The sequence below is a fragment of the Magallana gigas genome, chromosome 10 (genome assembly GCF_963853765.1).
Source record: "Magallana gigas chromosome 10, xbMagGiga1.1, whole genome shotgun sequence".
NCBI lineage: Eukaryota > Metazoa > Mollusca > Bivalvia > Ostreida > Ostreidae > Magallana > Magallana gigas.
This window is the reverse complement of record NC_088862.1, coordinates 11,564,174-11,590,250: the sequence shown is the minus strand read 5'-3', so window position 1 is coordinate 11,590,250 and position 26,077 is coordinate 11,564,174. Positions and strand designations below refer to the sequence as shown.

General features: G+C 30.1%; 1 protein-coding gene across 5 annotated transcripts in view; it reads right to left on the bottom strand.

The window, feature by feature from the left end:
* The window catches only part of LOC136269724 (uncharacterized), a 31,241-nt gene extending 28,959 nt beyond the window's left edge, over positions 1-2,282 (bottom strand). For 2 of the 5 annotated variants that reach the window (XM_066074162.1, XM_066074160.1), the window contains exon 1: positions 1,439-1,709. In XM_066074162.1, coding sequence (XP_065930234.1) covers positions 1,439-1,523 — 85 coding nt within the window. In that variant the 5' untranslated portion in view covers positions 1,524-1,709. Of the gene's footprint in view, positions 1-1,438; positions 1,711-1,767 lie in introns of those variants that run through there. The other 3 variants (XM_066074159.1, XM_066074163.1, XM_066074161.1) reach the window with 3 other exon arrangements.
* Between the last annotated feature and the right edge of the window lie 23,795 nt (positions 2,283-26,077).

The window sequence follows — 26,077 nt, the reverse complement described above, 5'->3', positions numbered from 1 at the left end:
ACCCATTTTGAGCTTGAGCTGAAAGTATAAGTTAACTTTTCATGTCTCTTTTTTCTAATGTACGTTTGTCCAATTATCCGTCTGTCTGTAAACCTTTTCATATTTTTGACTTATCAAGAACTACTGTATAAATTTTAACCAAACTATACACGCGTCATCCTACAAATAAAAAAAAACTTAAAGTTTAATTTAACTCGGGCCAGCCCATCTTTAAAGGGATATAATTTAGAAAGAAGATAAAAAGGCATGCTATTCCTTATTATATTTTTCTTCAGGTTAAGATCTAGTAAATAATCCCAAAGTGCCTATTTGATGCTAGAACCGTTATCACTTCATAATTGATTTAACGAAAAATGATTTTCCGATGGCCAAGAAATAGCAACAATTTAAAATTGACGTTTGTTTTCACATGGATTCATATGTATTCATTACTGGAACTCCACTACATAGATATGATACTTTTATTCAATTGAATGATTAAGCGCCTACTATGTGACAATTTAAAATTTCGTATACCTAATTACCGACGTAGACATGTTTAGAAGTTACAAAAAGAAAACAGCGCCAAATCTTATATTATATCTAACTTTTCGTACATAAAACACATAAACAATAATTATTCATTCTGTAACCAGACTTGCCTCAAAGGAATCGAAAAATAAAATTGTCTGTAAAACGAGAAGCTAGTTGGCCATATTTCACCTAAGAAACAATGTCAATCTATGACTCAAGTAGCTAACAAATCTTATGACAAACCGTATTTTTACAGGCATTTGATCTGTTAAATGCACATTAGTTGCAAGCCAAATTTGTTAGGAAATGCTGCCTTTTTTTAAATCGACGAGCGTTCTGCAGATTTTGACGCCTGTAATCTCAATATCGATCTGACCCATAAGATTAATGCAATTACAAAGAGGTGTCAACAATTATAATTTCCTTTTAAGATTTTTATAGCCACTAATAGCAAATACTTCACAATATAACAACTCTTGAGATTGTTGTAATTTATTATATTTTCCTCTTTCGAGAAAGTAGTTTTTATATTTACAGTAATATCTTCAAGAACATCGGAGTTTTAATTGTCAACATTCATAATACATATGTACTTGTAAATGATATAGAAAAGCAAAAGTTTAAGACCAAGGTGGTCACATGGGATGTCACAATTAAGATGTGGAGTATAGGTTTTACATAATAAATATGAACATAGCTCAGTACTAATCAAATAATTTCAACCTTCCTTTCATGAAATAGAGGAAAAGTTGATATGAATTTTTATTTCAAAATTATTTGCTTATATAAGATATAATATTAAGATTTCGTTTCTTTTTTTAAAAATCCACATGTTAAATTATTATGTGAAAAATGTCAGAATACAACTATAAATAACACTGTGCATTTAAACTATCTAGTCATAATATCTAATATAAAGACTTACCTTGGTTGAAGGTAAAAATGCAGGTGACTAAAGCAATTTGCTTCACTACCGTTGTTGCTTTCTTTATAAATGTACTAAAATTCATAATTCTTCGAAACGTCTAAACGTCACAGTATCGAATGTTTTCCTTTTAATCTAAAGCTCTGCAGACAGAAATTAAAATGAATATTCAATGGTTCAAATAACAAATCGCATGAAAAAATACTTAATTTACCGTGTGTTGGTTCACTAGGTTTTACAAATTTAATCTAAAAATCTTTTATGGAAAGGCGGGAATAAGGAAATGATAGCTCTTATATGTCCCATTTTAAGTGCAAAATATTACGTACGTTTTAGAACATTTATAATGGAGCTCATAAATGCTACTCGCAGTTAATGGCCAGCTCTTGATATAGCACTTGGTCCAAGGAAATAGCAACTTGTGGACTTACACTGTAGACTTTATAAATTTTCTCTTTTTATGACTAAGTAGATGTTTTTTTAAAGAGAAACCAACATTGACAAACCTTTACTTCCGTTTTGAAATCTTAAGGTGCAGACATATTTCCTGATGTTACTCTGTCTTTATCAGTATATTGTCTTTATTTTATACTTCTACTTACATGTAGAAAGGTTCATGTTTTCACGAGACAGAGGGGCTGTGTGGTCTATTTTGTTTGTGGGAATATAAATAACAGGGCTCTAAAAGGGGGAACATTGTAATAAAAATAGCCCACTGTTAATGAATACCTTCAACACAGACAAAATGGATCAAAATGTCCTTGTGTATCAAAAATGAGCTAAGGGTGATGCATTACAAAGAAACTGTCTGTGTAATAACATCCTTTAATATCAAGATCTATTAAAATGAAGGAGTTAATCGATTTTTTTTAATTTGAAATACAAATTCTTTCAGTGATCCTTCTAAGAACAGGTTGGCTTTTATAAGGTTCACCGGGTTTATTTTAAGATAAACATAATGAAGGTTGCATTTAAAACAATCATTTTGGATGCTTTAGGAAGGATGAAGGAAACTGCCAATGTATCTTAGATCTTTTCCCTTTTTTGAAAACATAACTTCTTCTCTCCAAAAACCATTTTAATAAATTGATATTACATTGAACATTATATAATTAGTATCGGGAGATTTTCTATAGGATTTCAAATAAAATGTCATGAAATTGATTTTTTCTCCATATCAATCTTTTCTAATCATTAAGTACTGAAAAATATAAATCTAATCAATTATGGCGTCATTATGTATAATGTACTTAAAAGACTGTTTGAAAACATTTTCTAGATATTTACCTCAATAGCCTGATCGTAAATACTGCACTGTTAGCTATTGTGAAAAATGCATTGATGTGTATTCATCCATTGTTGGGATTAGCGAGTCCCTGGCCATTTTGTCTTCTACATTGAACTTGAAGGTCACGTAGTTCCACAACGGTCAACCATTGAACATTTTTTTCTGTAATTGTCATCTGAACTAGCCCGGGGATATTTCTATGAAGCTCTGTCCCGATAGATAAGCAATAATAACGTAGAACTCACAGAAACAGATTAGTTTATTTTTAAAGCAGGGCTTTTTTTTAACCTGAACAGATTTATCCTTTGAATATGGGGGTTTAATGAGTTTTTAAAAACTTTGATGATCAGTAAGAGATTTTATAATGGCCTGTTATGACTGAATTTTTTTTAATCATTTCTTTGTTCACAGATCTTTAGGATTATGAAGTTGATTCAGGTTTTGCTTTGTGACAATACTATACAAAATTTGTCAGTTACTGAATTTTTAAACAGATCGCATATCGAGTTTGTTATGCATATTTCTGTGTAACGGATTACTAGTTGGAAGATAGTTATTGAATTCAGGGAAATCGTATCAACGTTCTTTTGTTTAAAATGAAATTCAAGAGCTGCGATATTGAAATTACAAGGTTATTTAGGGGAAGGGAAGTCAAAATCATATTATATTTCTATAAATAAAGTGGTTTAAATATCACATGTGGCCACATTGTTTTGAAAATAAACTACATATTCAAGCTTTAAAGCATGTTTGAAGTTAGAGAAATCGTATTTCGTGGAAACTGACATGACGCAGAACTCTTTTGTATTAAAAACCAAAGTTATTATTTTTATGTCACACTATCAATTCCGGTTTGGTTTACGTATAAATTGTACGCAGTACTTTGAATAAAGCGCTGGTTTATGCCTTTCTGTTACTCAAGTAATCGACTGAACAAAATTGATGATGTTTAGGTTCACACGTCATTCTAGAGAATAAATACACGTATACATAAATAAATGATTTTTTATTGAATAGATTACAGCTGTTACTCTGATATCATTTAAAGTTGAAAATGACCCGAGTAAATGTTTCTTCCAAGTCAAGCTCTTTGCCAACTGAATATGTATGTTTTAATTGTAATCGGGATGTTTAAAATATATTCTCTTAAGTCCCAAATTACCATGTCAAATTAATGACGGTAGACATCTTCTACCGTACGATACTTGACGTCTGTTGACAATTTCCACAACTATGCGGAAATTAAGTGTTTAGATTTCAACGAAAATGCTCCATTTGACATGTTTTGTAATTTCTTACTTGGTGAAAGTCAAAGGAAAAAGAACGACTTCAAATCGATATTGTTTCGATTTTTCCGGAAGTACTGACACTAACCTCAGCGTATAGATTTTAACGAGCACCCTCCATTTGATGTTTTTTCTTGTAATTTAGTGGAAAATCAATGGTAAAAAAAATGTTCTCAAACTCTCCAGAACTAACATTTAGAGCAGGTATCATGATTTGCTAATACTGATGCAAAGTTGATAAAACAAACGGGAATAGATGGTGTAACGTTATAGATTAAAGTTCAATGGCAGCTTCCATAGGGTTGGCACATTTAAATTAAGGGATCGATTTTAATGATTTGTTCATTGTTCCAAGGTTTTTAATAAAAAATAAATACGATTAAAGATTAAAGTAGACGATAAGTAAGTAAGATATCTAAATAAGAATGGCTCAGTGATGATCTCGTGGCCATAGTGTCCGTGGTTATACAAGTCAGAGAAAGGGAGTTCTTAAACAGCAAAGTATTACAATATCTTCTTGTAAAGTTAAAGGTATGATTATCAGAAGACAATTACATGTACTCTAAAAGTACTGTAACTAGAGGTAGGATGATACTAAAAAGTCAACTTTTGGATATAAGTTAGGACAAATCTACTGCAATGTACTGAAGAGCAACATTTATTACCGACCTCTTCAGGATTTAATTGCATTTTTCCGTGGTTATTTATAGTAACAAGTCATCAAAATGTGGGCTTTCTTTATCAAATTGTAAAGCAAACTGCTTGTGAATATATATACATATATAGTGATAAAAAATAAGATGAAAAAGTTTATGGTAGTATATGAAATTCGTTGATAATAATATCGAGAAAAAATGTTTTAATCATAATTAATATATTCACCAGACCAAAATTTTCCAATTTTAAAATGTTTGTCCAACATTTTTTTTTTGGGGGGGGGGGAGAGGTTGAAACGGTTTGACGGGTTTTCGTTTAAATAGTAGAAACACTCCATACTTGTACATGCCTGCTTTCTTTTTAATTTTTTACAATGTAGTCTTTCATAAACATTCAGTTAAAATTGATATTGACTTGTCATAACCAGTTAGTGGTTACATTGATAACGAAAAAAAGACACAATACACTTTAAGTACGGTTCATATGCGAGGTGTAATAAATGGAACAAGGTTCAGACACGTTTAGATAAGCGTCTCAAGATATGTTACAAGACAACTCAAGATAAAACTGGTTTGGTAAATAAATGCAAGAATATTTTTAAAAATGTCGGTCATTTTTGCTTAATGTTGTGAAAATATATTACAAATAACTATCATTGTATGTTATCATTTTTCATTATTTATGATAATAATAATATTAATACATGTAATCGTCATTGGTTGGTTAATATAAACTATGAAAACTGGTATTTCACTGAAGAAAATTCATCTCATCAATTTTTAAACTTCTGTGAAAAAAGGTCCTGAAATAAAAACATCTAATTATCACACGTGTACACATTTGATGAAGGAATAAACTTTCAGTCTGATAAAAAACTATATCATGATCTGGGTTGGGAAATATTATCTGTCAGAAAAAAGTACATAAACTAATATTATTTTACAAGATAGAGATTGTATTGACACCTCCTTATCCCAAAGATCTCTTATACATGTAGCCCTGTATTATTCTTCATACCACGTATTCTTTGAAAAGGCATAGTGGTTGTCTTCAATTAATATGAAAAACTACATCTTACTTTTGTTTTATAAACACAGTTATTCAGCCATGGAATGATTGAATATGAATCATGGAAATTGCATGAAAAATATTATCAGTTGTTAAAAAGAACTAATGCTAGCAGTGTAAATGCTGACCTTAGTGTTCCTAGATACTAGATAATTATTTTGCAAATAATTATAGGTTTCATATGATAAATACATTTTCTTTTTTTATTTAAATGTTCTTAATAAGAAACACTCTATTTAATTACCGATCAATTCTATACAAAAACCTATAAATCTTGACTTATTGTTATCTGGAGACAATTATATTTCTTATGCTGAAAACGCTGTCTTATTTAATTTTGTACATGAACATATTTTTGAACTATTCAAGATTAAGAAACAGCAATTATGTAAACCCAAAGCTCAATCTGTATATGATGAATGCGCAGTTATTCTTTTTCACTTACCTATTAACCATTGAGATTTTTTTCATACCTCTTTAATTTCATGTTTTTCATTTACTACATGTGTATACAATCATATTAAGCAGCATTACGCCATCTTACATTCATTGATTAGATAAAAACATGTTGCAAACCTTTAAACACTTAATAATGTATCAATTATCGAATTAAAGTTCTACCAGTTTCATACAGTAAATATTGTTAATTTCACGACGTGTTGATGTTGAACATTCTGACGATTTAACTTTATTCGTCAACAAATTTAATTATCAAATGTTTGGTCGCACAACTAAAAATTACATATGACTAAACCATTTCTTTTAACCATTATCATGTTCTGTGTTTCCCTTAATTTTGGTGTGTTTTATTACATATGTCTGAGCTGTTCCTTTTAACCACGAAATTTACTGTGTTGTCTTTAATTTTGATTTTCTTTAGTAATAATGATATTACAGTTAAAACATGGTAAATATTGTGAAATGAAAAACATTGTAATGAACCACACCATTATGAACAACCCTATTGAAATTGGATTTAAAAAAAAAAAGGTGGTAACCTTATTACAACATGCTTGACTACTCGTCCTAATTACAAGTTTGCTGTTCTTTCACACTAAAATCAAAACGGAAAGGGGAAAATTATCAAAAACACATTTTTACAGCTAAACAACAATCAACTTCATTTCAAAAATCTTTGTAATTTGGTTGTATGAACTGATAATTATACATTGTGTGTTGTTGTAATCTCATCGTACAACAGAAACTAAATATCATTTTATAGATGTCAGTCTATTGCAACATCTTTTAAATAAACCTTTAAGTTGTGTGAAAAGGTAATGACTTTGATATGACTTTGCTGCAAAAACAAAGTTTAATTAAACTGGTATTATCATTTAGCAGTATTGTCTGTGTATCGGTGTAAATATTTCTGGCACAAAATGTGTATGTTTTTATGCAGAGATACGATGCTATTTTATCGCACGCCTTATCTTTTATGCAAACTCCATTTTATACACTCTTGTGAAATAAGCTCATTCCATCTTACATTTTTTTTCTGTTTTAAAGAAAAACATCAATTGAATTCAATGAAATAAAAGTCATAATTTCGTGGAAACAACGCATGAATTTCGATATCAGAAGATGAAATCAGACTATTTATATCTAGATAAACAGTCATATTCAAGAGACAAGGAATGTAATTAATTAAATGACAACTATATAACTTACAGTGACTTTTTTAGAGACCTTTAATATTTTGCCAATGTAGTCATATATGTTCCTTCTAGAGCTAGAAATTGAGTGTATCGTTCTATTGTATGTCAGTTATTGTTTATTAGCCTGCACTGTGTTCACAACATTGCATCTCAGAAATTCAAGTAAAAGATATTAATCAACGTAACTCAAATGCATGCATTTTTATATCTAAACGTCAAACTAAAATTCCACGTTTTATAACCTGAGCAAATTTAATAAGCTGGTCTGAATTATGAGCAATAATATATAATAATACTAACAACAGAATATTTACATTAAAAATTTTTTAATTAAAATTAAAAAAAAAATCTCTATCAAGAAATAAGAACTGCGAGACACATTTAATCGCTCCTGTGCCTATATTAACGTTCTAAAAATACAGTTATATCTAAATAAGAACAGTTCGATGTAATCTTCCGATTCCGCAAAACGACATTCCTTCCAAGAAATTATGCCACAGATTTAATAATTCAACCATTGAGTCATTGTTTCGATTTCGTGCAAAAGCAGAAATTTGCTTGTTAAACAGCTATGAAATGAGTTACTCTACCTATTCATTAGATTGAGCTGTTTAAATTCAAATCAATATTAGTAGACATTTTTATTTTGATATTCAAAGTGTCCTAATTTTATCATTGAATCATGGTGCTGAATTATTACTCAATACACAATTCTAGTCATAATTACTCATTTCAATGAAACAAATCAAAATTGTTATAATCTATTTCATAGTTTAGAGATTAGTTGGAAATTAGAATTCAGAACATTATTCTTCTTCAAAGAGGGCTATAAGGATTGCTATGGATTAGATAAAATAATTATAAACATAACACAGCAGGCCTAACTAGCCTCTTGTACGAATTAGATGAATCATTTTTTTTTGAAAAATCAATACGTGTATTAGGTATTCAGGTGGTTTGACCGGGAACATTTGACATTCAGTGTGCCATAGATAAGAGTCCTAAAATCCATACGTATATTACGTACATGAAAAGAGAACTATGTTCATTTAGTTGAATGAAACGCAGTAGATCATTACTAAAGGTATGTTGGTGCATCGGTTTTATCAATTGTGGCGTTCATAAGGGTCTTCCGTTTCCAACGGAAGACCCTCTTGTTTTTCTTCGGTTTCTTTTTATTATTATTTTATTTTTTTTTCTGACTCCTTCTCTGCTTTATATCTCAAAAAATTTTCATCCGATTTCAATGAAATTTTCAGAGCTTTTGTTAAGTTACCGTGCCTAAAAGTTGTTAAAGTTTCAGCATTTACGTCACTTCCGTTCAAATTCGGCCATTCTTAAATTTTAAAAAAGTGATTTTGTCCGGAAGAAATCTCCGTAAACTTTAAAGATATCGTTTTGAAATTTTAATTGATGATAGATGTATCAATTCTATCAATTCTATGATGTACTGGGGGGTTTAAAATTTTGTTCATCAATTTTGCTCAAAACCGGAAGCAGTTCCAATTTTTGGAAATTTTCATTTTTTTCAACAAAATAAGACAATACAACAGTTTTATAGAACTTGCCATCGTGAATTCAAAGCTGAAATCCGTTTGAAAATCAAACGTTGCATTACAGAGATATCGGGGTTAAAATATTGATTTTTCCGGAATTTTTGATTCCGCGTCCTTGGTTTAAAAAATAGCGTAATGTTCAAAGTAAAATTAACTCGTACCAAAAATAATTGTTAAGTCGTACTTGAACACATTCGGATTTTGTTAAGTCGTACCAGGAATAATTCGATTTTTTTCATCATTTTATTTTAGTTACTCTTGTTGTTGGTTTAAGAGCTCAACTTCTTACAGGAACTTCCAGCTTTACTTCCGACATTAACGGAAGACCCACTCGTTGCTTTGCAATGAGCTTTGCAACGAGCTTTGCTCTAGCTATTATTTTTTTTTTCTGACTCCTTCTTGGCTTTATATCTCCAAAAGTTTTCATCCGATTTCCATGAAATTTTCAGAGCTTTTGTAAAGTTATCATGCCTCAACGATGTTAAAGTTTCAGCATTAACGTCACTTCCGTTCGACTTTGACCGCCATTTTTAATTTTTGAAAAAGTGATTTTGTCCGGAGGATTTCTCCAAAAACTTTAAAGATATCGCTTCGAAATGTTAACTGATGATAGATGTATCAAATCTATGATGTACTGGGGGGTTTAAAATTGTATTCACCGATTTTGCTCAAAACCGGAAGCAGTTCCAATTTTTGGAAATTTTCATTTTTTTGATCAAAATAAGACAATACCACAGTCTTATAGAACTTGCCATGGTAAATTCAAATTTGAAATTTGTTTGAAAATCGGACGATGCATTACACAGATATCGGGGTTAAAAAATTGATTTTCCGGAAATTTTGATTCCGCGTCTTTGGTTTAAAAAATAGCGTATTGTTTAAAGTAAAATTAACTTGTACCAAAAATAAATGTTTAGTCGTACTTGAACACATTCGGACTATATAGTACAGGTATTGTGCACATATACGCTATTTTATAAATTTCCTGTTTGTTTATTAAAAATGAAAAGTAAAATTGCACACGCTTTAATATGTTTAAAGGTATGCATGTATTTTGTTTATTTATTTTTTCTTAAAACATTTACCAAATGCAAACTAAGTATACGTTTGGCATGCACTTTTATGTTTCATTCTATTTCAAAAGAAATAGGAAAATGCATGTTTAATTAGGTATGCTCACTCCTCCATAGCACCTGATCCTACCTTTATTTTGTAGAAGTCAGTGTTTGCTCTGTTCCTGTTTTCCTCTTTCCTTTATACGATTGATTTTGAAACACTGTTTGTTATCACACTATTTCAAATAAGCAATACCATTCAATTTTTGATACTTAAGTTACTAATTCTTGTTACGAAACTATGATCACATTTCAATGATTTAGCCATTAAATTATGTTCATAATGTTAGAGAAAGAATATTAGGTAATTGCAGTGATTGCTTAACATAACTTTATATAAAACACATGCTTAAAATTAGATCATTTGCCTTTTTCAAGTTGTATTTCATGCTCATCTCAACAAATCATTATGTGATTAATTTCAATCAGAATAACACGAAAGCAATTACAGGTATTATGCATTGTATGTAAAGCATACAAACTGTTCTACATCTTTATTTCAAAAGTAGTTGCAATAAACTTAAACTGAGATCCAATCTTTTCGGAAAAATCAAAGTACTGAAGTACTGACGGGAGTTGATTTTATCGACTATCATTTATTTTAAAATCTACTTTTCTTGCATGACAATTAGATTCTAGTCTGTATTTAAATCACGTACTTTTTTGGTTAATATAAATTTTTAGACTTTTCCGACAAGAATTTCGAAAAAACCCATATGAATCATGTATAATATTTAAAGATAGATTTCAACTGTGTATTAGTAATCGATACAGTTCTAAAAATTGTACAGATTCAAGCACTATTGATATCGAACTCTAGTCCCGTTCAACAAGACGCTCAGCGTTCTCCGTTAATCCCCGACAAGCAAGAGAGACTCTCTGCTTGTCGGAGATTTACGAAGACAGCCGAGCGTTTGGTTGGACGAGACTTTTCGCGTAGGAATACATGAGACTACGAAAATATCTAAATTGTTTGTATATAATTTTATATAATTGTTTTTATAAATTCTGACTATTTTTAAAGGGTTTATAGGTAATTCTTCTTGAAAAACAATGCTCCGCATACATTCCATCGAATTTTTTCTATTATTTTCAAGAACTAAGTCTTGTCAGCGGTGATGATTTGTGCTTAGGTCTAAACATTGTTTCACTTTCGGTTTGCCAGAGTAACTGCATAGGAGAGTTGATTAAAATCAACTCCCAAAATCTATACACATTAATAATATAACAGTTAGTACCTGCATCGGACGATTGAATTAAACTGTTCATACATAGTTTATCATCTCCCACCCAGCCTAATGAAATATACAAACAACTGTATGACATTTTCATTACCTCCCCTTTTCTTTGAACCATCTAAAGACCTGCACTTATTCCCAAACATATTCTGTTTAAAGTTTGAATTTGAGAACAAAAACGTATTAATAGAAACAAGCCACTACAAAATAACGATAACATTATGTTTGCATTATGATTTCTAAACATATTTTTTTCGACTAAACGTAAAAGTGTTTTTCTTTCCTTTTTTAAAGATAATATTGGATATCGGTGTAGGATTATTGCAGCCACTAATCAAACAAATGATCCCAATAGTAGTTAAGGATTCATTTTATTTTTAAAAAAAGTCATTTTGCAACCACTTTTGAAATACAACGACTATTGACATCATTGCTTTAGTATTTGTTGGATATAATTTCATTATAATCAATTAAATTTTGACGTCATAATAGGTCTGGTACAAACCACTTTAAATGCTTTAATATATCTTGATCTTAAAGCAATGAAGAAATCAAGTTAAAAAAGATGGTAAAAATTCTCTAAATTTCGAAGATATGTTACAGAAAGTGATATTGTTTGATAGTATAGTATGTTAACATGAAAGATATATAAAACAATTTCAAGTTTAGTAAGGACGAAAGATGTGACCACTGTGTAGATATAAAATCATTACAGGTGTTTTATTTTAGAGACATTGAAGCGAGTTACAGATAATTGTCATAAAAATGCATATCTTTATTTTGATATGATCAAAGGTAAGGCGTTTATTTTAAAAAGCAATGGTGTATAAATACAATACACACATACACACACAGACACAAAAAACAAACAAACAAACAAAAAAACACACACAGACACAATTCCGTGATTGTCTTTTAACGTTTTTAACATAACATAAAGTGTTTATTTTGCCATTTTGTTTGATCTTGCTTTGCATACAATGTATACCTGGTAGTATCATTAATTATATTATTTCCTAGGATTGCTTAGCAATACTTTAACAAATGCGACCAAATCAAAACCTACATGTATATACGTTATAAACGTTTGAATTTTTGAAGTGTTATATAATTTACATTTTGGTGTGTAGTTTTCGTGGAATCTCGATGTTTTGAAAAGCATGAAAGATTAAATCCCCAAATTGAGAATGTTTTGACAATCTATGTACTAGATAAACGTAGCTTGGACACAGAGGTATTACAACTCATAATTATCTTAATATCAAACAAAAAGTTCTGCAAGCAGAAACTTGGATTTAAATGTAACAAGAAGGGTATCTTAGACACTTACGTATTTCTACCAGGAAACATTTGACATTGAGTGCGCTACAGATAAGATATCTAAAATGCAGACGTTTTAACGTGCAAACAAAGAAAACTATGTTCTCTTAGTTAAATGAAATGCAACAGAACATTGCTAAAATATATTTCGGTGCATTGTTTTTATTAATGGTGACGTTCATTTGCCTGTTTTCCTATTAGGTAAGTAATAAATATTGACGTAATTTAAATCGTTTTATTAAACATTTGCAAACAAGTTTATATTATTTAGATAAGAAGATAGGGAAAATTCACATACCTGATATTTCAATTTATCTAACCATAACCCAAACCCCTTTTGTTTTAAACATGAACACTAAACATAATCCACCTAAAGAAGATGATAGGAACTATAACAATGGTTTTTGTTTTCAGAATGTTTACTGATTTTAAACATTTTCGATTATAAAAATGTTTGAATCAATATCAATTGGTAGCATTTTTAAGGCACAGTTTCTCCATACTCAATACAGTTAACCTAGTTCGTGATTGTTGCATTTTTTATGTGCAGTTGTACAGTTTTATAATTTAGATTGTTTTCCGTTTTAAAAAAAACAACGTAGAATTAGAATTCAACTTCACAAACACAGTGTCAAGCTTTAAATTAAATATCACAAACAGTGTTTAATGTCAAATACTTTATTGTTAGACATACTTCTTTTTTCTCTTTTTCTACACTTGAATTGAAAAATAATAGAACAAAACGTTTCCCTTTATCTTGCAAGGAGTACGTTGTGCAGCTTGTGGGCTGATTTGATTTATAGGTGAAGCACGTTGACTCATACTGAAACTGCATGATGGATTCAACCACAATGTACCTCTCAATATCTTTTTATGAATACTTATCTTATGAATATATAATGTTATCTTTCAAATGATTTCAAATGATTGCACGTAAAATTGTGAATTACGCCTAAAATGCATCTCTCTCTCTCTCATAAAGAATATCAAGAATGATCTTCTGTAAGATAGAAAATTGACAGTTTTTTAACGGTTAGACAAAACCAAACGCGGTTTTACTTTTGTCTTGAATAGGTGTGAAACCCCCAAGGCATGTAGTTTTCAACCCTTGGTTTGTTGATCTCTATTAACATGAAATGGTCGCGACTTATAATTAATATACATAAAAAAAGAAATATGTACATAAATAGTTTGCATTTAATTTTTAAAAATAATTGTAAATGTGTGCATTTAATACCATGCAAATAAATTACCTCCTTCTATAACTTGTTAAAAATAACACCTTTATGTATCGAGTTAACGACATAACTTCTATAACAAGCATATACGGGTAAAATAACAGAACACACTAACTATTGAAACCTTTTCATCTGTCTAATTCTGATGTTAACCTGAAAAATATCCTTGCGACCTTAAATTTCCAAAAAATGCTTCGCAAATATTTTTACACGATGAGCAGCTAGTGCGTTGTTTTCCAGACCGTGTATTATATAACTTGTACAGAAAAGCTTAATAAAGAACTTATTTTCTATAATACGATTGCAAACTGGCTGAAAGTTTGATGAAACTCTATTGCACGGACATAAATCTGCAAAATCATTTCATTCATTTAATGTAACTGGTTCACAGTTTATGTAGATTAAACAGATAAAGATCACTCGCGTTTCAGTCCAAAACTTTTGTTCAACTGTATTTGCTCATGAAGACCGCGGCGATGTTGACTTGCTAAACGACTCTACTGCGGAAGTACGTGGTTTTACCTGAGACACTTGTTCTCAACCGCGTTGCAATTTGGACGCGTACGGCGGGGGTATGCGAAAAATACGTGGTCAGCATTGACGGTACTGTATTTTCTTTTATCTAGATGTTTTTACCCAAATTAAACAAAAGCGACCTAAGTATCACGTTTGGCAAGCAATTCTATTTTTATTCTATTTTGAAATGAAACAAGACATTGCTTGCTTATTTAGATATTATCATCCCACCTTGCCGTCTAATCCTTCCTCTGTTTTTGCATAGATCCGTGTTTGCTCTGCTCCTGTTTTTATTTTTATTTTGTACTTTTGATTTTGAGACATACTTGTTATCAGAAAATTTCAATTTCCGATACTGAAGTAATTAATATTTATTACAAAACTATGACCACAATTCAATGATTTAACCATAAATTATGTTCATAATTTTATAAAGAATAGGTTATTACTGTATCAAAAGATTGAATTGAACAGTCCATATATAGCTTAGCATCTTCCTTCCAGCTTAATGAAATATACACACAACTGTATGACATTTTCATTTACCTCATCTACTTTTTGAACCAGTTAAAGACCTGCTATTTTTCGTTAACATGTTGTGTCTAGAGACAGATCTTGAAAACGGCCCTAATAGAAACACGCCACTGCCAAATAAGGACAGCACAATCTTTGCCTGTTTTTTAAAATATACATTTTTTTTGACTCAAGATCAATTTCTTTTGTTTCTTCTTTTTTTTTGGAGGGGGGGGGGGGGGTTGGATTGGATTGAATTTCGGTATAGGATTATTCCAACTACTTTTTACATACAACAGTATTGAAACAAATTATTCCAATTGTGTTTAAGAATGCATTTCATTACAAAAGTTATATACCGACCACTTTCGAAATACAAAGACTTTTACAATAATTGTTTAAATATTTGTTGAAATTAAATTTATTTTTACCAATCAAATTATGAGGTAAATATAGCCTAAAATTGACAACGATCATTAAGTCCTCTTAAAAAAAATCCGAAATCCAAGTATCTTAAAATTAGTTCACAGTACTCCAGCATTAATAGTATCATTTTAATTAAATACGCCAAGTACAAATTTATGTCTACAGTTATTCTGTTTTACAAAAACATGTGAATTTTCTCGACGCCAGTGATACAGAAGAAAAAGTTTTACATGCATATTGTTTTGTTAGATTCTAAACATTTATGCATATGTCTATGCCCAGTTGTATGATGGTAAAAACAAAATAAAATAAAATGGTCTTCTAGTTTTCTCTGATCGTAATTTAATGAACACATAAAAAGTCCTTTTAATATTCTGACCAGTCGAAAACCAGAAAAGATCTTGTTCTTAAGGTAAATATATAAAGTTATGTCAACAGGTTAAATACAGTTTTTCATATTTTAGATCCACGTATTACCAATAAGTATGTTTGTTTAAACATGTAAACGTTTTTTGTAACTGCTTGTTTTATTATGATTCATAGACAAGAATGTTATTTCTTAGAATTTCGTTGAATTAATTTCAACAAATGCAACTAAATCAAGAAATTTAACACACTTAACAACAGATTATATACACGTTTTGTTTTCTTATGTTGATATAACTTTATTTCTGATGTGTGGTTATTCGTGGATTCCTGATGTTTTGAGCTAAAAAAAAAAGTGGTTGTGATACTTTAGTAATTGTTGAAGTTTAAATCAATCGTATGCTGATTCATATGTATTGTTTGTGTGTTATGGAATGTACAAGTACAAAAAAAGGATCCATTAAACAATTCCTTTAAAAACCTTTCATATCAAATATCTTAAGATATTTTGTTTTTCTTTTAATCCCTAGTCATTCTCCACTACTTTTTATTGATATACAATACACTCTTACAGGTATCACATGAATTATCTTTTGCTTTACTTTTTTACGATATACCACATCCTTCTTTTATAACAGCAGTAGAGAGCGTCTTGTTGCATTTTTAATGTTAGACAAATCACTACTTTAATACCTCTTATAATATAATTTTTCTACATAATGTGAAACGTCGTATGCTAGCAATTAATAAAAATGTTCAAATGTTTAAATTGTTAAACACAACAAGATTTGAGTCTTTATTAGGTTTTGAATTTAATCAAACTCTGTATCTTTTAATATACCCGTGTCCATGATTATATCACATTGCGTTATTTAAGTGATAAACAAATAATAAAAAAAAATTAAGTAACTTTTGTACATGCGTTATAAAATGGCTGGCGTCAACAGCATCGATTTATTTGACAAAGCAGTATTGTTATTACTTTCCTTTAAATCAACTTTACTACATGAAATGTGGCAATAACGAACAGTGTTTTAAATCAAAGTCCAGCGGAAAAAATACAAAACTGGAGCACAGCAAATACGGACCTTTACAAAAAACATCCATAAAACGAAATACAAATTCAAAGCAGAGCAAAACGGACCTCTAAAACGATAGAAGCAGGATCATGTACCGTGGAGGAGTGAGCATCCTCTGCTGACCGGTTACACCTGTCGTGTGTTCTTTGTTCGTGTGATATCATTGGTCAGCTCTGTTAATTTCATACAAAAGCATTATGCTACATGGAATAAACTATATATTTAGCACCGTTTTGTTTATTTCCAAAAAAGCAAGACATGAATAACCTTTAGTTTTAGTAGGCGATTTATATTTCCGATAAATATTCTTACGCATATGTGAAGAAAAAGTAACGTGATTTGAATCATATTTTGTATAATTGTATAAATGTTTTGTTTTCATGGCAAACGGATATGAGTAACGTTTTCAGTTATCTACATGTAATTGAAGATTTAAGTGAGGTTGTTACTGCATATTAAATAAAGTAGTGCAAGACGGAATGCGTGCGCAAATAATATGATGTACTGGATGCCTAATATGGACACAACTGTGATCGGCCGAAGCCGATCACAAAAACTCCATTTGCATATGGTAAAGATACACTTCTACATAAGTAAGAAAAGTTGACGATAAAAAATATAAAGTCATGGTGTTTATCATTAGGTTTTGTGTTAAGTTACCGTAATTATATATTTCTAGTAAAATATCTTAATTTGAAACGTATGACTCAGGCTCAGTGGTATCTTTTATTTCAAGTTCACTGGAGAATATCGAGTCGACGTAAGAATGGAAGTAAATTCATTACCTCGTCGATAAACCTAAATTTCGTGTTGAAGGCCACAACGAATAAATTCTATTTATCATATATAAGTATTGAAAAAAAATATATATTAGCTACGTATAAAAAAATAATATATATATATATGTAATTTAATTTGACTTAAAACAGAAAATAAGAGTGATAAAAAGTAAGACGAAAAAGTTTATGGGAGTATATGACATTCGTTGATAATAATGTCAAGAAAAATGTTATAGTTATAATACTTTCACTAGACTAAAGCTTTCTAATTTTAAAATGTTAGGCCAACATTTTTTTGGGGAACAGTATGAAACGGTTTGACGGTTTTTCGTTTAAATAGTATAAACACTCCATGCTTATATATGCCTCCTTTTCTTATATTAATTTTTACAATCTATTCTTTAATAAACATCCAGTTAAAATTGATATTGACTTGTCATAACCAGTTAGTGGTTACATTGATAACGAAAAAAACCACAATACACTTTCAGTATGGTTCAAATTCGAGGTGTAATAAATGAAACAAGGTTCAGACACGTTTAGATAAGCGTCTCATGATATGTTACAAGACAACTCAAGATAAAACTGGTTTTGTGAATAAATGAAAGAATAGTTTAAAAAATATCAGTCAATATTGTTTAACGTTGTGAAAATATATCATGAATAACATTTGACATAGAGTGTGCTTCTGATAAGAGTCCTAAAATCCAGACGCATAACAGGTACATAAAAAAAGAACTATGTTCTTTTAGTTAAATGAAACGCAATATATCATTACTAAAGGTATTTTGGTGCATCGGTTTTATCAATTGTGGCGTTCAATTGTCTTTATTTTTATTATTCGGTAAGTAATATGTATTGATGTTTTTTCAACATTTTCAAACAAGTTATTTAGTTAGGCAAACAGGTAAAAATATATCTGATTTTTCAATATATACAACAAAAAGCTGTGTTATGCAACAGAGAAGTGTTGTTGCTATGGAAAATTAAGTTGCGTAAAAAATCACAAAGAAATTCTTACTTTTTGAAAAGTCCATAGCAACGGCTGTTATTTTTAGAAAATTTCAGAATTGTTTCAATTGTCATTGAAGTTATGGACATACTTTTTTTTTTCTCACCATTTGATTTTATATAATAGTCATTATATGTGAATAATATTCATTCAAAGATGCCTAAAAATATTATAATTTTCCTTATTTTTTAGCCTGTTACTATAGCAACGATTTTCAAATTTCATATTTAAATTCTTAATGGCACAGTCATAAGAGTGTTAACCAAAAAATTCCAAGATTGCACTTTTTATTCAAATTGAATGAAGAAAATAGATTTTAAATTTTCTTTTTAGTAACCATTGATATGCTCTAAAAATATGGGTTTCTCCGTGATTTTTTTGTCTTTCCTTTGAACAATGACAACTATTTTTAATAATATATTCTACCCTGGAAAGCCCAAGTTCTGCACATTACTCACAATGTGTTTTTAAATAAGCATTAAAATGTCATTTTTACATCTTTACCCTCGGTTACCAGGGCAACGAGACCACAAGGCAACAAACAAATGGTGTTGGGCTTTTTTACTCACCTAAGTCTATCAAATTGTCAAATATGAAGAAAATTCGTGACTATGCGTGGCCACCGAATTTTGATTCTTACATAGAACTAGTCTTTAATATTATTGAAAAAATACATCTTATACATTGACGAAATTGATGAAAATTGTCCAAAACGAAAACCATCTAATAGTCAAGTTCACGTACATGCAGTAATAACCTTTCAGTTTAAAAAAAAAAACCAAAAAACTATACCATGAACTGAGTTCTCTCGGACGAAAAGAACACGAATTAATATTGTTTTACAGGATATTCTCTGGACTGGTACCTACTTCTCTCAAAGATCTCTTAAAGCGCTGTATTTTTCCTGAGACTACTTATCCTTTATGATTAAGACGTCATATCGGTCTTTCTTTCATTATTTCTCAAGCTATATATAGAACTACATCTTACTTGAGCACTTTTATAAACTCTGCTATACAGTTATGAAATGATTTACTTCTGTTTTAGAAGACTTCAATCCTTCTCTTCTTTTTCAAATTCCTGAAAAAAACTGATCATGAAAAAATGGCATGGAAATATCATTAATTGTAAATTAAGGACTAAGGCTAGCAGTCGAAATGCTGACCTTAATAACAATTTTACTAGTTAATTCTTCTGCGAATAATTGAGGGTTTCGTGCTGAAAGTACATTTACTTTTTTAGCATATTGTGCTAAATACGTTAAGGGAAGAAACCCTCTATTCATTGCAGACCAAAGTTATACAAAAACCTAAAACTCTTGACTTATTGCTGCCTGGAGACAATTATATTCCGTTTGCTAAAAACACTGCCTTGCTTAGTTTTGTACACGAAGTTATTGCAAATATTAAAATATAAAAAAAAATGTAACCAAAATGCTATATCTGTGTACGGTGAATTCGCTTTTATTCTGTTTTACCTAACTTTTTTCTCAATTTATTTCATAACTCTTACTTCCCTATTATTCACATTAATCATCAATTACATGTTGATGCAACCATAATAAGCAGTAGTATGCCATCTTTCATCCATTTATTAGATAAGTACATAAGCATGTGTCGCAAATCTTCAAAAGCCTATTGGTGTATCAATCAGCGAATTAAAGCTCTACCGGTTTAATACTGTACACGTTGCTTTTTAACAACGTTAAAATTTTGACCATATGGACTCGTCAACATATCCAATCGTCGAATTTTACATCACGCAGGACAGTAAAGGCAACACGTTGCTTTCAAACAGCAGTAAAAGGAGGTCGTTTGTTTAATTTTATTTTTTTCTGCATGATATTTTTTTAAACTATTTTTGACTGATTTTGCAAAAATATGGGTCACTTTAACTTGACCATGTCTTAATTTGACTGTCACGTGACTTTTCAGTGTCATGTGGGCATCTTTTAGACAAGAAACGTCAATGCTAATTTGAGACAAAAAAGACAAGGGCAAGACAAACAAAGTTTGGAGTAAGTAATACGCCTACTTATTCAAAATGATATATACATCATAGAAATCAATGCTCATTCAGTTGTAAAATCCGTTTATTATGCAAATTCCTGGGAAAACTGGCTACTTGTTGCAAAAATAGCGCGTTCTTGTACATTTCGATTAAAATTACAAATTAAACCTTCATTTCTCAACAAATGAGCATAAGTTTTCATTAAGTACACGAAAAAAGGAAGAAAATCATACCAAGTTCAATAATATCTATAGCCGTCATTCTATTGTCTTTTTGCATTTAATTTGACAGTCAGTCAGGTCTCGCAAATCAATACACATTTCAAACGCACAAATGATCCCAAAAGGGGAGATAACTCTATAAGCGGTTACTCTTATGAAATAGGCGCGGTGTCATTGTATCGTCTAATCCGAATTTATTTAGAGATAGATTTCATCAGTACATTATGCAAATGATGATTTAAACATAGTGTTTCTGTTTTATCTTTATAAAGAGGGACAGTATGGTTACTATGAATCACCCGCATTTCCTCTGTTGTAATTATAGACGTAACAAAAACAGTTGGTTTGAACATATTTTATTGTATATATAATATACAAAGGGTTCGAACACAAGTTCTTTCAACCTACTAGGTTCTCACCCAATTACAAGTAATTTGCAATTGTCATAAAACATGGTGCAAAAGGACAACATATTGTGTGCAACATCATTGACATATATTAAAAACAATTTTGTGTCTGATACTTCTAATATTTAGGTGAATTATGTCAAGGACATTGTCAGTCATTGGTCCAGGGTTGGCCTCAGTATCGCCGGATATCATCAAAATAAATATGAAAAATTGTAGGTAAAAATTGATTAAAAATGCGTTATCCCTACTACGTATTGCAGAATTTGTGATGGTGATGACACATGATTTGAATATTGAATACATTTTCGAAAAAACAGTTCTGCATCATATTTTAGGTTACTGCATTGTGCGGAGTTAGTAGTTTCTTTATTTGTGAGGGAAGGAAAGAAAAATATATGAGACCAAATTTTGCAAAATTATCTGAGGGGTAGGCTGGGTTGGGAAAAGCCCCTCTAAAATAAGACAAACATATAACATGATTTAAATTTTTCTCATAATATAAAAAATAACCCCTACCTCACTGTACAATATGGTTAGGGGTATGTTTTGATTATAAGAATATTTCATGTCGGGTGCATGCCTGTGCTTTATGACTCAATGTTCATATACAACACTGTTGTCTTGAAACAGTTTCCAGGGGGAGGGGTGGTTCAAGGAATTTATTTGCAGGTGGCCAGAGACCAAACCATATTACTATGTGAAGTGTGAATTAAATTATCCAGGGGAGATGGGCTATATACACATGAAGAATGATTTTAAGGTTATACTCATTTTATTTTTTATTTTTTTTTGGGGGGGGGGGGAGGTGCATACATATTTATTCAGTCAAGATATATATATATAGCAATTTAATATAGCTAACTTAGGTAAATGTCTCCTCTCCTCCATTTTTTTAAAAAAATTATGAATATAAAAACGATTATATTTGGCTTATTTGTCTTATTTATTTATACTTAGAAGATAGATTACTTTCTGAAAGAAAAATAATACTAATATGTTCAGTGATAACATTATTTTAAAATTGATATACCCATATATGCATGCACACTCAACAATTTCAAGTTCTTTTATGTATGATATGATGTCAATATGTTTATTGTATGACTCCTTAGTTTGACTCCTCTTCTTTCTCCAAAAGCACAGTCTGCCTGTTCTTTAAGTCCAGGTTTATATTTTCATAATTTTCATATTTTATATTCCCAAGATTAGGGTGTGTGTAGAAATTCATCCACTGTATAAAAACACAGTAAAAAAGTTACTTAGTTATCTGGTCTATTACGAATACACTGTAATATATCTATTCTACATACCTGATAAATCACCAAAAGATCGTTACCATCGGGAACACCAGCTGTGTTTACATCAATTATAGCGTCTGACGAGCGCTTTCGGGACGCAGATTCAAACCCATACGACATATGTGATATAGAAATTCTTCATATATTCTCGTTGTTGTAAAGGACTATGTTCGGTATGGTCAAATATCTGCCCCCGATTTCAATCAATTTTTAAATAGTATCGTATAAAAATAAAATCTTCACAAATCATTGTATGGAGGATGCCTATAACTTTTATCTTCATTTTAGTCATCATTGCTCATTCGCTGTTTATCTATGACGTCACCTAAATGACCTATTTTCCGCAAATTTGCAAACAAATGAAAATATTTTCATTTTTGCTCTATAGTTTTCATTCGAAAGTAAAGAGCGCAGGTCTGCTCTAGTGCGATTTTTACATATTTTTTTCTTAAGATAGTTATACACATAATACTAAAAAATGGTACTTGAGCAAGTCTGCGCTCGATGTTTCCCAGTCGAAAAACCATCGGAAAACACCCATATTTTGCTACAAAACATCAAATTTATCAAAATAATGCAATCTTCATGACGTCATTTCTACATTATGACGTCACTGTGGTGATAACGTTTTACACCTTTATTTCCAATATGATTTTAACTAAATTTCACCTTATTTTTAAATCTCTTTCAAAAACTTTGATTTTGGGGGCAAAAAATGCATAAAACCGCACATAGTCCTTTATATATACACATATGTGTAATTCGTTGTTATAGGTTTTCCCATAAAGTATTAAATCAACCGTATATTTTGCCAAAACTACTGTTTTCGGTGTATTTTCCAGGTATGGAAATACAGATGCGGGGCATGTAGTATGACGTCATATCTCATTATCCCTTCATTAGCATATCAGAGCGACGTGTAGCCTTATCTGCACTGCGCATATAACTAATACTTACATATGAATGAATCATTTTTTTTAATTATTTACTTTTTAAATTTTTTTTTGATGTTTTGTGTAGGAATGATGATATTACAATATCAACATAGAAGGTATTGTGACATTAAAAATAACATAAATGAACTATGACTTACCATATTTTAATTAAACTAAATGAAAGTATTATCGTATTTTTCAATTCCTTGCTTTTTTATCCTAGTTACATGTACCAGTCTGTTTTTCTTTAATACTAAAATCAAAACGAAAAGGGGAAAACTATCAAAGCCATTTTACAACTAATCAACAATAAACTTTAATTTAAAAATAATTTTTATTTGGTTGTAAGAACTGATGTACATTGTTTGTAGGTAAACCTCAGTGTACTACAAAAACTAAATATAGTTTTACAGATGTCAGTTTAATATGAGTAACTACATCTTTTTTTTAATAATCCTTTAAGTTAAGTGAAAAGATTATTACTTTACTATAACCTTGCTGCGAAAACAAAGTTGGAACTGATAACATTATTGTCGGTGTATCTGTGTGAAAATGTCCTGTATAATACATGCATTTTTTCAGTGCAGATATACGCTTCTATTTTATTGAACGCCTTATCTGTGCTACATACCCGTTTTTAAATTTTAGTAAATTATGGTTCATTTTAGCTAACAATTTATTGTTTGGAACAATCCATTCAAGTTTAATTTAATGAAAGTCGTAATTTTGAGGACAAAACACAAATATTTAAGTATCAGAAGATTAAATAAGATAACTCAAACCAAAATCTACGTAAACAGTCATATTTCAGCGACAAGGGATGTAATGAATTGAATGGCAACTAGCTAAAGTACTGTGATTTTTTTTAAATTAATAGCTCTTTTAATTTTTTGCCAAAGTAGTCAAATATGTACTGTCTAGAGCTAGATATTGAGTTTATCGTTCTATTGTATGTCAGTGTTTGTGTATTAGCTTGCACTATGTTCACAGCATTGTCTCTTAGAAATTAAAATAAAATATATAAATCACCGTAATTGTTAAGTGTACATTTTCATATATTTACATCCAACTGATCTTTTGTATTAGATCAATATTTGAAATTCCATGTTTTATAACACATTATACCAACAAACACAATTAATAGGCTGCTCAAATTATGAGTAATAAGAATGTACAATACGGAGTAGTTACATTTGAATAATACAAATTTGTATGTGATATTATCGACAAATACATTAGGTACAAGAAACAGTTTAAACAATTTAAAAAAAAAAACTCTAGTTTTTTTTCTTTTTTATGTAATCAAGAAATGACTTTTTCTGAGTTACAAAAGCAATATCAGGTATGCTAAATAAGTACAAAGAGACATATTTGTTCGCTCTTGAACATATATTTACGTTCTAAACATACAAGTTTATCTAGATAAGAGCAATTCGATGTAATCTTCCGATTCCTCAAAACTGTTTTTTTTTTCAAGAAATTATGCCACAGATTTAATGAATCAAACAGTGAGTCACACATGTAGCTACGTTTTCGCGGAAGAGACTAGATATTTTAGCTAAACGGCAATGGAATGAGTCACTACATCTTTTCTTACGTTGAGATGTTTCATTTCATGTCAAAATAACTGCGCATTCTTATTTTGAATGTCTAAATGTTTTAATTTTATCATTGACTCCTGTAAATAAATTGTTACTCTTTAAACAATATAATTCAATATACACATTGCAATGATACAAATTAAAATTCAAAAATATATTTGATCATCTGAATTTAGCAGATACGATACAAAATATTTTCATTAAAAAAATACTTATAGGGGTTTATCTGGATAAAATAAATTGTGGTAAAACAAGTTTAAACATAACACAACCGGCCTCTTCATTCTCGAAATGGATAACTCATGATTGGATAAAAAATCAATACTTGTATTAGATACTTAGGTATTTCTACCAGGAAACATTTGACATTGAGTGTACTACAGATAAGATTTCTAAAATGCAGACGTTTTAACGTACAAACAAAGAAAACTTTGTTCACTTAGTTAAATGAAACGCAACATAACATTAGTAAAATATATTTTGGTGCATCGTTCTTATCAATGGTGACGTTCATTTGCCTTTTTTTCAATTAGGTAAGTAATAAATATTGACGTAATTTAAATCGTTTTATCAAACATTTGCAAACAAGTTTATGTTATTTAGTTAGGAAGATAGGGAAAATTCACATACCTGATATTTCAATTTATCTAACCATAACCCAAACCCCTTTTGTTTTAAACATGAACACTAATTGCACGCGTTTCAAGGTTTACATGTACAGTACTGTCAACGCGGATCCCGTATTTGACCGCGCTCCCCTTCACGGTTAGTTAATCCTTTACGTGTTACACCATTGTGGTTTTAAAAATATTTGATCATTTTCATTATATAATCCACATAAAGGAGAGGGTAGGAACTATAAAAATGGTTTTTGTTTTCAGAATGTTTACTGATTTTAAACATTTTCGATTATAAAAATGTTTGAATCAATATCAATTGGTAGCATTTTTAAGGCACAGTCTCTCCATACTTGATACATTTAATCTAGTTCCCGATTGTTGCATTTTAGGCGCAATTTTACAGTTTTATAATTTAGATATATAGTTGTCCTT